This window comes from Mobula hypostoma, chromosome X2 (assembly GCF_963921235.1).
Source record: "Mobula hypostoma chromosome X2, sMobHyp1.1, whole genome shotgun sequence".
Classification (NCBI taxonomy): Eukaryota; Metazoa; Chordata; class Chondrichthyes; order Myliobatiformes; family Myliobatidae; genus Mobula; species Mobula hypostoma.
The window spans coordinates 3444725-3458837 of NC_086129.1; the positions used below are offsets into that span (position 1 = coordinate 3444725).

Below are 14113 nucleotides of genomic sequence, written 5' to 3' on the forward strand. Positions count from 1 at the left end.
ACACACACTCAGCGATTCAGGAACAGCTCCTTCCCCTCTGCCATCAGGGAGGAGGTACAGGAGCCTGAAGACACACACTCAGCGATTCAGGAACAGCTCCTTCCCCTCTGCCATCAGGGAGGAGGTACAGGAGCCTGAAGACACACACTCAACGATTCAGGAACAGCTTCTTCCCCTCTGCTATCAGGGAGGAGGTACAGGAGCCTGAAGACACACACTCAGCGATTCAGGAACAGCTCCTTCCCCTCTGCCATCAGGGAGGAGGTACAGGAGCCTGAAGACACACACTCAGCGATTCAGGAACAGCTCCTTCCCCTCTGCCATCAGGGAGGAGGTACAGGAGCCTGAAGACACACACTCAGCGATTCAGGAACAGCTCCTTCCCCTCTGCCATCAGGGAGGAGGTACAGGAGCCTGAAGACACACACTCAACGATTCAGGAACAGCTTCTTCCCCTCTGCCATCCGATTCCTAAATAGACATTGAATCTTTGGACACTACCTTACTTCTCTTTTTAAATATACAGCATTTCTGTTTTTGCATGTTTTTTTTTCAGATCTATTCAATATACGTAATTGATTACTTGTTTATTTCTTCTCCGTGGATTGTCACCTTGTCGTGGTGGAGAAGCTTGTGTGGTCCTGTGATCCCGAGAGCGATGTCGTCTGGAGCTATGCTCCTGGTAGGGTCACCCATGGCGGTAAGGTCGAGGGGGAGGTCCCTGACAGAGAACAATCCAACCAAGACCTCAACGGTGGAACAGGTGGACGAAGAGACTTTGAACTCAACGGCCGTGAAGGCAGGTGAAGGCTGCGGCAACACACATCAAAGTTGCTGGTGAACGCAGCAGGCCAGGCAGCATCTCTAGGAAGAGGTACAGTCGACGTTTTGGCCCGAGACCCTTCGTCAAGACTCTTACTAGCTCTTCTTTCAGTTAGTCCTGACGAAGCGTCTCGGCCCGAAACGTCGACTGTACCCCTTCCTAGAGATGCTGCCTGGCCTGCTGCGTTCCACCGGCAACTTTGATGTGTGTTGCTTGAATTTCCAGCATCTGCAGATTTCCTCGTGAAGGCTGCAACAAATCCATCAGCTCCGATCGTCGTGGTTTCCACGCCGTCGGAGTCAGCCGGTTGATTTGTGAAGTATCGCGTGCTTCTTGGAGTGCAACATCAAGTACACGTTAAGCAAACACACGCACAGGCGTCTTCGCTCTGTACGGAACGAAGACCATCATCTTCGACCTCGAGGGATAGCCACCACCACCACGAGGACTAGTTTATTTATTATTTTTTTCTCTCTCTGCTAGATTATGCATTGTATTGAACCGCTGCTGCTGAGTCAAGCTGCGGTGATAATAAACCGATTCTGACTCTGAGACGCGCAGCATCCTGCTAAATCTCCTCTGCACCCTCTCTAAAGCTTTCCCAGGTTGTGGTTCCCTCTCCCGGACCAGGGGGCGGCAGAGTCAGGTCTCTAACCCTGGCCCATCGTTCAACGTAATCACGGCCGATCAACGCTGGCCTCCACTCCCCCCCGGTTTCCCCGCACCCTTTTGGTCTGCAGACACTCCCCCCGCCCCCCCCCAACTGTAAATACTTGAGTGACCCAGCTTCCATCACTCGGTGGGGCAGACGATTCCAGACCCCGCCCCCCCCGCCTCACCTTGAGACACACATAGGAAGCAGAATTAGGCCATTCAGCCCATCGAGTCTACCCCGCCATTCCATCATGCCTCTCAGATGTACTCTCCTGCCTCCGCCCCGTAACCCTCGACGCCCTGACTAATCAAGAACCTCCACTTTAAGTATACGCTGAATGACCTGCCCTCCACAGCCGCCCGTGGCAACGAATTCCACAGATTCACCACCCTCTGGCAAAGAAACCCCTCCTAGCCTCTGATCTGAATGGACGCCCCTCCATTCTGAGGCTGTCCTAGACCCCCTCTCGACTATGGGAAACATCCTCTCCACATCCATTCTATCTTAATCTTTCAAATTTCAACAGGTTTTAATGACATCTCCCCCACCCCAACAACCCCGCTCTTCTAAACTCCAGCGAGTACAGGCCCAGAGACATCAAACGCTCCTCGTAAGTTAACCCTTCCATTTACCTTGTTGTGTGCATCCGTGTGTCGAATGACATTTCGCAGCAGGACTTTGCCCATGGGAATTCGAGCCATTGCGGGAGATGTCCTGACAAACAAAAGGGCAGTCTGTCAATCACAACGCCATCCTGAATTAATCCGGACTGCCTCCAGCACATATATATAGCCAGGGAGCCTAAGACTTATGCACAGTACTCTATGCATTGCTCTGTACTGCTGTCACAAAACAAAACAAATTTCATGACATATGTGAGTGAAGATAAACCTGATTCTGATATGGGTCTCTGTTGTGCACTGAGAGTGGGAAAAGGGGAAGGGAGAGGGGGAATCATGGTTGGGAAAAGGGGAAGGGAGAGGGGGAATCATGGTTGGGAAAAGGGGAAGGAAGAGGGGAATCATGGTTGGGAACAGGGGAAGGGAGAGGGGGAATCATGGTTGGGAAAAGGGGAAGGGAGAGGGGGAATCATGGTTGGGAAAAGGGGAAGGGAGAGGGGGAATCATGGTTGGGAAAAGGGGAAGGGAGAGGGGGAATCATGGTTGGGAAAAGGGGAAGGGAGAGGGGAATCATGGTTGGGAAAGGGGGAAGGGAGAGGGGGGAATCATGGTTGGGAAAAGGGGAAGGGAGAGGGGGAATCATGGTTGGGAAAAGGGGAAGGGAGAGGGGGAATCATGGTTGGGAAAAGGGGAAGGGAGAGGGGAATCATGGTTGGGAAAAGGGAAAGGGAGAGGGGAATCATGGTTGGGAAAAGGGGAAGGGAGAGGGGGAATCATGGTTGGGAAAAGGGGAAGGGAGAGGGGGAATCATGGTTGGGAAAAGGGGAAGGGAGAGGGGGAATCATGGTTGGGAAAAGGGGAAGGGAGAGGGGGAATCATGGTTGGGAAAAGGGGAAGGGAGAGGGGGAATCATGGTTGGGAAAAGGGGAAGGGAGAGGGGAATCATGGTTGGGAAAAGGGGAAGGGAGAGGGGGAATCATGGTTGGGAAAAGGGGAAGGGAGAGGGGGAATCATGGTTGGGAAAAGGGGAAGGGAGAGGGGGAATCATGGTTGGGAAAAGGGGAAGGGAGAGGGGGAATCATGGTTGGGAAAAGGGGAAGGGAGAGGGGGAATCATGGTTGGGAAAAGGGGAAGGGAGAGGGGGAATCATGGTTGGGAAAAGGGGAAGGGAGAGGGGGAATCATGGTTGGGAAAAGGGGAAGGGAGAGGGGGAATCATGGTTGGGAAAAGGGGAAGGAAGAGGGGAATCATGGTTGGGAAAAGGGGAAGGGAGAGGGGGAATCATGGTTGGGAAAAGGGGAAGGGAGAGGGGGAATCATGGTTGGGAAAAGGGGAAGGGAGAGGGGGAATCATGGTTGGGAAAAGGGGAAGGGAGAGGGGGAATCATGGTTGGGAAAAGGGGAAGGGAGGGGGGAATCATGGTTGGGAAAAGGGGAAGGGAGAGGGGGAATCATGGTTGGGAAAAGGGGAAGGGAGAGGGGGAATCATGGTTGGGAAAAGGGGAAGGAAGAGGGGAATCATGGTTGGGAACAGGGGAAGGGAGAGGGGGAATCATGGTTGGGAAAAGGGGAAGGGAGAGGCGGAATCATGGTTGGGAAAAGGGGAAGGAAGAGGGGAAATCATGGTTGGGAAAAGGGGGAAGGGAGAGGGGGAATCGTGGTTGGGAAAAGGGGAAGGGAGAGGGGGAATCATGGTTGGGAAAAGGGGAAGGGAGAGGGGGAATCATGGTTGGGAAAAGGGGAAGGGAGAGGGGGAATCATGGTTGGGAAAAGGGGAAGGGAGAGGGGGGAATCATGGTTGGGAAAAGGGGGAAGGGAGAGGGGGAATCATGGTTGGGAAAAGGGGAAGGGAGGGGGGAATCATGGTTGGGAAAAGGGGAAGGGAGAGGGGGAATCATGGTTGGGAAAAGGGGAAGGGAGAGGGGGAATCATGGTTGGGAAAAGGGGAAGGGAGAGGGGGAATCATGGTTGGAAAAAGGGGAAGGGAGAGGGAGAATCATGGTTGGGAAAAGGGGAAGGGAGAGGAGGAATCATGGTTGGGAAAAGGGGAAGGGAGAGGGGGAATCATGGTTGGGAAAAGGGGAAGGGAGAGGCGGAATCATGGTTGGGAAAAGGAGAAGGGAGAGGGGAATCATGGTTGGGAAAAGGGGAAGGGAGAGGGGAATCATGGTTGGGAAAAGGGGAAGGGAGAGGGGGAATCATGGTCGGGAAAAGGGGAAGGGAGAGGGGGAATCATGGTTGGGAAAAGGAGAAGGGAATGGGGAATCATGGTTGGGAAATGGGGAAGGGAGAGGGGAATCATGGTTGGGAAAAGGGGAAGGGAGAGGGGGAATCATGGTCGGGAAAAGGGGAAGGGAGAGGGGAATCATGGTTGGGAACAGGGGAATAGAGAGGGGGAATCATGGTCGGGAAAAGGGGAAGGGAGAGGGAAATCACAGTTGGGAAAAGGGGAAGGGAGAGGGAAGCACCAGAGAGATATTCTGTAACGATCAATAAACTGATTGTTTGGAATCAAATGATCCAGCCTGGTGTCTCAGGGCTGGGTGAGTCTGCACCCGCACCTCTCCCCCCCACCCCTGGCACTCCTTCTCTGCCACCCGTCCCACACCCCTCCCGTGGGCGCTCCACCCTAGCCATTCCCAACATCCTTTGCTCCCACCGGATTTACAAACTCCCTCTCCACTCCACGGTGACAAATACAGACCCGTGCTCAAGTCTGAGGCACTAAATGTGTAATGCCCTGGTTAACATCTTTTTTTAACTGCTATGCTGTAGATATTTAATTTTAGCTGTTCTGCTTTCAGTCCGTTTGGGTTTGGGCTGAGATAACGGGCGTTATTCAACGGGAATGCTGGGTCAGCGAATCCGGACAGTGGAATTAGGGGGAAGGTTCTTGAGTGGTTTTTGTGGTGTGGGCCGAGGCCTTTTCAGCGGGAGGGACCTGGGAGGAGACAGGAGGGTAGGCGGCCGCTGCGCAGGGTGCTCGGTGCAGGTGACTGGCTCCAAGGAGGCAGGACCAATACTCCCCTGGGAGAGCCCAGTCGTTCAAGATGGACCTCCAGCCATGTTAACGCAGACCGAGGGTCCAGCGCGCGAGTTAAAGACAACCTCAAGATGAGCTCCAACTTCTGTGTACATTTGAATTGGGTCCACTGCAATGGGCCCTTTTCATTTTTTCATGCTAACTGGTCAATGAAGCTGACGTTTGCAAACGTGCTTTCTTTTTAATTGTACGCAGCGTACGATCTGTGACGTCTTGCCGACGGTTCACTGCATGGGGACAGTATTCGCACAGATCGGGGTGCAGGTGGTCGAGACATCCCACCCTCCTGGGGCACATCATGTCAAGTCAAGTCAAGTCACTTTTTATTGTCGTTTCGACCATAACTGCTGTACAGTACACAGTAAAAACAAGACAACGTTTTTCAGGACCAGGCTGCTACATGAACAATACAAAAACTACACTGAACTACATAGTCATAGTCATAGTCATACTTTATTGATCCCGGGGGAAATTGGTTTTCGTTACAGTTGCTCCATAAATAATAAACAGTAATAGAACCATAAATAGTTAAATAGTAATATGTAAATTATGGCAGGAAATAAGTCCAGGACCAGCCTATTGGCTCAGGGTGTCTGACCCTCCAAGAGAGGAGTTGTAAAGTTTGATGGCCACAGGCAGGAATGACTTCCTATGACGCTCTGTGCTGCATCTCGGTGGAATGAGTCTCTGGCTGAATGTACTCCTGTGCCCACCCAGTACATTATGTAGTGGATGGGAGACATTGTCCAAGATGGCATGCAACTTGGACAGCATCCTCTTTTCAGACACCACCGTCGGAGAGTCCAGTTCCATCCCCACAACATCACTGGGCTTACAAATGAGTTTGTTGATTCTGTTGGTGTCTGCCACCAGACCTACATAAAACAACTCAAAAACTACACTAGACTACGGACCTATCCAGGACTGTATAAAGTGTACAAAACAGTGCAGGCATTACAATAAATAATAAACAAGACAATAGGCACAGTAGAGGGCAGTAGGTTGGTGTCAGTCCAGGCTCTGGGTATTGAGGAGTCTGATGGATCGGGGGAAGAAACTGTTACATAGTCTGGTCGTGAGAGCCCGAATGCTTTGGTGCCTTTTGCCACATGGCAGGAGGGAGAAGAGTTTGTAAGAGGGGTGCGTAGGGTCCTTTATAATGCTGTTTGCTTTACGGATGCAGCGTGTGGTACCCTAGACGTACGGAGTTTGAGAACAGTGCCTTTCTCACTACCAGGTTCGGTGGCTATTAACGAGGGGCTAACGAGCTGCATCTATACAGACACCCAGTAAAAAAAAAAGGTTTCATCTGTACTGGAATCTTTTACACAGTACTATAGACCATACAATTATGACAGCAGAAAAACATATAGAGAGGGCTTTTCTCTTTGGAGTGGAGGAGGATGAGAGGCGACTTGATAGAGGTGTACACGATAACTGTTGGTCAGAAAGGACGACAGTCTACAATCCAGTGAGTTCGAATGAATCATGGACAGTGAGAGCAGACTAATTGTCTTTGTCCTTGCTGCGTGCTTGGGGGATGGAGGCTGCCATTTTGTGAAGACACTCTGATCAAGGCCAGCGTGTCAAGCTCACAAAATGGAGAACAATGTTTTAAAGAGGACACAACTATTCTTCAGGCAATCTGCTGGTCTGGGGATCGTTCGCAAAGAAGAAGATATTTGTGAGATGTCCCTTGGTTGGATAGAACATGCAGGTTTGTGAATGTTGGGCTTGGTCCCTGCCTGGAGTGGTTCCAGCTCGTTGCTGATTGAGAACACGAGACAATTATCGACAATTATAGTGGATGCTGGTGTTAAAGGACAGATACATGACCTGTGGCCAATGACACTGGAATGCGATATTTGAATCGATGAGGAATGGATATAAACGCAGATGCTTTGTAGCGGTAACTTCGAAGGATAACCATCGCAGTTACAAGTGTGAGCAACCCTGCGTGAAAGACGTGGCGGGCGAACCAGGACTACGAGATGAGGAATTATATGCAGAATTAAAGGGGCAAAAACCTAACTGACTTATCGGCAGCTCTACAAGCCGTGCTGTGATAATAATTTACACCGCACGCCGTCGGAGCAGTGCTGCCAGGATAATCAAGGACACGACCCACCCAGCCAACACACTTTTCGTCCCTCTTCCCTCCGGGAGAAGGCTCAGGAGCTTGAAGACTTGTACGGCCAGATTTGGGAACAGCTTCTTTCCAAAAATGAGAAGACTGCTGAACGGATCCTGACCCGGATCTGGGCCATACCCTCCAAAGATCCGGACCTGCCTCTCGGTTTTTTTTGCACTACCTTACTTTCCATTTTTCTATTTTCTACCTATGATTTATAATTTAAATGTTTAATATTTACTAATTTTTACTATTTTTAATATTTGTAATGCAGGGAGCAGGCAGCGCAGAATCAAATATCGCTGTGATGATCGTACGTTCTAGTATCAATTGTTTGGCGACAATAAAGTATAAATTATGTATGAACAAAGAGGTGTTTGTTCCATGAGAAGGCTTCTCGATCTACCCTTATCAAAATATGTGATAACAATGTATATCAGCAGCTCCACACAGTGTTCTGGGCTCACTCAGCTGCAGATTTTCCCCAGCTCGGTGAGCAGCGACTCTGTTTTGCCAACTGAGAACACAGGCTTGCTAATAAACAGTATGTACTTTTAAGTAAACGGTGTTTGACAGTTATTCCCTGGATCTGAACCTAAAGGTCTCAGGTAGAGAGGTAGATTGACAGAGGAATCTCTAGGAAGAGGTACAGTCGACGTTTCAGGGTCGAAACGTCGACTGCACCTCTTCCTATAGATGCTGCCTGGCCTGCTGCGTTCACCAGCAACTTTGATGTGTGTTGCTTGAATTTCCAGCATCTGCAGAATTCCTGTTGTTGACAGAGGATTGCCTAGCCGACGTACACTCCTTTGCCCGGGTAATACCTTTGCTGTTCAGGAGAGTCAGGGATACTTAGTGGGTGCGCACACAAGACATTTGGTGTATGAATTAACACACTTGTTAGTTTAAACGATAAAGGATTCCTCTGTGCCTCGCTGGTCACTGCTGCAAGAGGCAACTCTTACAACATAACAAACGGCCCAGACAGAGGTTTCTCCCCAGAGCAGAAATAACAAAATACCCAGGGGTGGGGGGAACGACACAATTTATAAAGGGAACGGCGGAAATCAAAGTAACAGTCATTTTTGTTCTCACTTACACTTGGTAATCAACAATCTTGGATCTTGAAAGTACAGAGAGGTTACACAGAGAGTGGTGGGTGTGCGGAACGCCCTGCCAGGGATGGTGGTAAGGGTAGGTACATTAGCGGAATGTAAGAAACTCTTAAGATCGGAGAAAAACGGAGGGCTCTGTAGGAGGGAAGGGTTAGATCGATCTCAGGGCAGGTTAAAACATCGGCACAGCACGATGGTCTGTACTGTGCTGGACAGGAAGTTCTTGGAAAGTGGATACGGGGGAAAGAAAAAGAAAGAGGATGGGTTAAAGCAAGCGTGAGGCGGCCGGGCAGTGAAACCGGCAGACAAGATTTTGCATCAGTTTCCGCAGCGGCGGGCGGGGCAAATGTTCCCGGATGCAAGTCCCACGTCGGGGATGGTACACGGACTCAGCTTTTTAACCGGCTCCGCTAACAGCCAGGCAACTCAGCAGCGAGAAGGCCAGCTTTCATAAACGATACACAGTAAGTTTAGCGTCAGCACGACTCGGGATTCAACCAGACAGGAAAGCGGGATGCTCCTATTGACTGTAGAGAGCGCCGTGTAAGCACTGCCCCACGCCACGGCTACTGTCCGCCCGAAAATGCCAGCATAAACTCAAAAGTGGGTCTACGTTTACAGACATTTCAACTTTAACAATCCGTTGATTGGAAAAGGAAAAGGAAGATAAAAGGGGCCCATCACCGTTAAACCAGCCCGATGTGCACATAAACATTGGAGCTCGTTTCTGATGCAGTCGGGGAGCGTATTGTTGTACAAAGCCCTTCTCACAACGGGGTCTGTCCTTCAGGCAGCTTTCCCCTAGTGCTCTGCTCCCCCCTCCCAAAAAAAAAACCCAAACCAGACTACTGCCCTTCAGAAATTTGATCCCATCCAGTGCTCTCAAATCTTACATCCAATCCCACTGGGTAGAAAGTTACAACTCGTACCAAGCCAACCCCAAAATGGCTGACACAATCTTCCTAAGTTGGACAACATGGCTCCTTACCTTTAGCCAAAGCCAAAACAGGACCCGATACAATTAGAAACTGTGAAAATAAAAATGTCAACTACATAGCAGTAGCATTCTTAACCACAGCATTTCACAAAGACTGCCGATGCTTTTGAACATGCGGAGGAACTCGTAACAATCACTGTGTCACAAGGGGAAACTGAGACTAAAGGCACACGGGTGCCGGGCGCCAATGCCCTGTGATAGAGGGGCTTCAAAGGAATTTAGCCGCAGAGAAAGTGTGGAGACATCATTTAGTTTGCAAAAAAAGAATTTGACGAGTTCTGGAGGGATGAGTGGATTGGAAAAACCAGAGATGGGGCTCATGGCTCAAGGAGCCAAAGAGAAGGTGACAGAAACAGTTGATCATCTAGCGAGGTTGGAGTAAGTCTGCAGACGCTGGAATTCCAAAGCAGCACACACAAGATGCTATTTTTTAAGGCATCCGTTAGTCTTGCGAGACCATGGATCTGCACCTGGAAAGTCTTCACTCTCCAGGGCGCAGGCCTGGGCAAGGTTGTATGGAAGACCAGCAGTTACCCATGCTGCAAGTCTCCCCTCTCCATGACACCAATGTTGTCCAAGGGAAGGGTATTAGGACTCATACAGCTTGGCACCAGTGTCGTCGCAGAGCAATGTGTGGTTAGGTGCCTTGCTCAGGGACACAACACGTTCTCTCGGCTGGGGCTCAAACTCACGACCTTCAGATCGCTAGTTGAATGCCTTAACCACTTGGCCACGTGCCCACACAAGATGCTAAATGAGTAAACAATCGATGTTTCGGCCCAAGACCCGCCTTCAGGACTGGAAGGGGCGGGAGGGGAAGACAACAGAGCGAAAAGGTGGGCTTTTATGAGATGTGGTTTCATGACAGGCAAGTCCGCTAGAGTTTTTTTGGGGGGGGGGGAGTAAAAGGGAAGAGGCAATAGGGGAGCACCTGGAGACATACCGTATTTGGATCTTCTAAAGGCATTCAATCAGAGGATACCAGGGAAGCACTTTATCTTTTTATACAGAGACACAGTGTGGAGCCAAACCACCCAGCAACCCAAGTACTTTACCCCAGCCTAATCACGAGGCAATTTACAATGACCAACCAGTACGTCTTCGGACTGTGGGAGGAAACCACAGCGCCCGGAGGGAACGTGAAATGTGCGGAGGATATCGTGATAATGCAGGACGACTTGGACGGGTTGGGTGAGTGGGCAGATGCATGGCAGATGCAGTTTAATGTGGATAAATGTGAGGTTATCCACTTTGGTGGCAAGAACAGGAACGCAGATTACTATCTGAATGGTGTCAAGTTAGGAACGAGATCGAGGTGTCCTTGTTCATCAGTCACTGAAAGTAAGCATGCAGGTACAGCAGGCAGTGAAGAAAGCTAATGGCATGCTGGCCCTAACAAGGGGAGTTGAGTATAGGAGCAAAGAGGTCCCTCTGCAGTTGTATAGGGCCCTGGTGAGACCACACCTGGAGTATTGTGTGCAGTTTTGGTCTCCAAATTTGAGGAAGGACATTCTTGCTATTGAGGGAGTGCAGCGTAGGTTCACAAGGTTAATTCCCAGGATAGCGGGACTGTAATATGTTGAAAGATTGGAGCGACTGGGCTTGTATACTCTGGAATTTAGAAGGATGATAGGGGATCTGATTGAAACATACAAGGTTATTAAGGGATTGGACACGCTAGAGGCAGGAAACATGCTCCCGATGTTGGGGGAGTCCAGAACCAGAGGCCACAGTTTACGAATAAGGGGGGGGGGCATTTAGAATGGAGTTGAGGAAAAACTTTTTCACACAGAGTTGTGGATCTGTGGAATGCTCTGCCTCAGAAGGCAGTGGAGGACAATTCTCTGGATTCTTTCAAGAAAGAGTTAGATAAAGCTCTTAATGTTAACGGAGTGAAGGGATATGGGGAGAAGGCAGGAACGGGGTACTGATTGTGGACGATCAGCTGTGATCACAGTGAATGGTGGTGCTGGCTCGAAGGGCTGAATGGCCTACTCCTGCACCTATTGTCTATTGAAACCTGCACGGTCACAGGGAGAGAATGCACAAACATCGCCAAGCGTCCCGGGCCGAAATAATTTCCAGTCGCACTAACTGCTGCGTTAGCGCGGCATCCCCCTCCAGCGGGGATCGGAAACAAACGCAACCGCTCGATCGGATCGGAAGCTAAAAAAAAACAAACAGAGGCGAGGGAAGCAGTCAGCAGGCCGTGCGGCACCCGTAAAAAGGGAGATCAGTCGGGGACCCTTCGTCAGTAGGTTGTCCCCAGTTTCTTACCATTTATATGGAAGGACACGTTCAAAGTAAAATTTGTTATCAAAGTTACGTATATACTACCCGGAGATAGATTTTTCCTGTGGGCGTTTACAGAAGAGAAAGGTACAGTGGAATTTATGAAAAACCAGACAGATGAACAATTCATGTGCCAAAGCGCTGGGAGGAGGCAGGGTACAAGACACCCGAGATCATGGAAACCGCGGGTATCAGGACCCTGGGACGGGGCGACCCGGAACATCAGGAAGCTGAGTAAAATCCCGGGCGAATGGAGCTGTGACATCGTGCTCTTTATCAAGAGTCGAAAGGGCAGACAGGTTACCTTCAGGGAGAAAGGCGTAGACCAGGGGATCGAGGGGTTCTTGTGGACCAAATCACGGTAACTTAGCCGGTGGCGGCAGCAAGAGTTTGGAAGGCAGGGGGCACTTTGGACCATCACTGCAGGAGGGCTAATGTAGAAAATGGAAGTACCGTTACAACTGTACAAGACGCCAATGCAGCCACAACTGCGTAGTTCTGGCCCCCTTATTAAAAGGGAGATATACTGTTATTGAGTACTGATAGGAACATAAGAAATAGGAGCAGGAGTCGGCCATCCAGCCCATTGAGCCTGCCCCGCCATTCAATAAGATCACGGCTGATCTGTCCGTGAACTCAGCTCCATCTACCTGTCTTTTCCCCATAACCCCTAATTCCCCTACTATGTCAAAACCAATATATTTAGTGAAGAAGCCTCCATTGCTTCCCTGGGCAGAGAATTCCACAGATTCACCACTCTTCTGGGGAAAAGAGTTTCTCCTCATCTCCGTCCTAAATCTTCTCCCCTGAATCTTGAGGCAATGTCTCCTAGTACCAGTCTCACCTGCCAATGGAAACAACTTTCCGATTTCTATCTTATCCATCCCTTTTCAAAGAAGGGTCTCGGCCCAAAACGTCGGCTGTACTCTTTTCCATGGATGCCGCCTGGCCTGCTGAGTTCCTCCACCATTTTGTGTGTGTGTGTGTGTGTGTGTGTGTGTGTTGCTTTGGATTTCCAGCAGCTTGCTGATTACCCCTTGTTCAGTACTCTCATTGGAGACCGTGAGGAAGAGACTCACTTCTGGGATGAAAGTGTTATCCCACCGTAAGTGGCTTAAAAAAAAATTAGTTCTGCACTTCACCATCCTCCCCCTCTGCAGCTCTGCCTACACATCTCACTGCCTCAGTAAAGCACCCCCCGACCCCCTGGACGTTCTCCCTTCTCCCCCTGCCAGCAGGCAGAAGGTACAAGCATGTCCCACCAGGCTCCAGGACAGCTTCCATTTTGAATTTAGCTGAACTGTCTTTATTTCTTACACCCTTCACATACAGGAGAAGTAAAAATCTTTACATTACATCTCCGTCTAAATGTGCAATTTATAGTCACTTGTAATCATTTATAATAAATAGAACAGTCAATGTAACAGAAATACACTCAAATCAGCGTGAGTTCGTCAGCCTGATGGCCTGGTGGAAGAAGCTGTCCCGGAGCCTGTTGGTCCTGGCTTTTATGCTGCGGTACCGTTTCCCGGATGGTAGCAGCTGGAACAGTTTGTGTTTGGGGTGACTCGGGTCCCCAATGATCCTTTTTACACACCTGTCTCTGTAGATGTCCTGAATCGTGGGAAGTTCACATCTACAGACGCGCTGGGCTGTCCGCACCACTCTCTGCAGAGTCCTGCGATTGAGGGAGGTACAGTTCCCGTACCAGGCAGTGATGCAGCCAGTCAGGATGCTCTCAATCGTGCCCGTGTATTATACTGTTGTCAGATTACGGACCAATAGTCTGTGACCTTGCCCTGATCTTGCACTGTCGTTTACAGCACTTTCTCTGTAACTGTTACTCTTTATTCTGCGTTCTTGCCTTATCTCGTTCTACCTCAGCGCACTGTGTAACGATCTGATCCGCATCAACAGTATGTTTCGACCTGCATGAATGGTATGCACGACAATCCTTTCGCTGCGACTTGGTACATGTGACAACGATTAAGCAGCAGCAATACTGGTTCATCTTTTAGCCCCATCGTCCCACTGGCTCGCGCCTACGGAGGTAACCCACAGATTACACCCCGAAAGATCCTGCTCTTCATAACTCTCAAAGCCCTTGATCAGACCGTAAGGCATGGGAGCAGAATTAGGCCATCTGGCCCATCAAGTCTGCTCCCCCAGCTGATCCCCTTCTCCCCCTCTTCAGCCCCACTCTCCGGGGTCCTTCCCCATAACCTCTAATGCTGTATCCAATCAAGACCATGAGACAAAGGAGCAGACGTCGGCCATTCGGCCCATCGAGTCTGCTCCGCCATTTTATCATGAGCTGATCCATTCTCCCATTTAGTCCCACTCCCCCGCCTTCTCACCATAACCTTTGATGGCCTGGCTACTCAGATACCTATCAATCTCTGCCTTAAATACACCCAATGACTTGGCCTCCACTGCTG

The 14113-nt window shown here is 50.1% G+C and overlaps 1 protein-coding gene across 3 annotated transcripts in view; it reads right to left on the reverse strand.

Annotated features, from left to right (window-relative positions):
• nkapd1 (NKAP domain containing 1) overlaps positions 1–14113 on the reverse strand; it is a 67015-nt gene that overhangs the window by 37773 nt on the left and 15129 nt on the right. For all 3 annotated transcript variants that reach the window (XM_063038293.1, XM_063038292.1, XM_063038291.1), the window contains exon 2: positions 2111–2192. In XM_063038293.1, the coding sequence (XP_062894363.1) occupies positions 2111–2179 (69 nt within the window). In that variant the 5' untranslated portion in view covers positions 2180–2192. The remainder of the gene's footprint in view (positions 1–2110; positions 2193–14113) is intronic.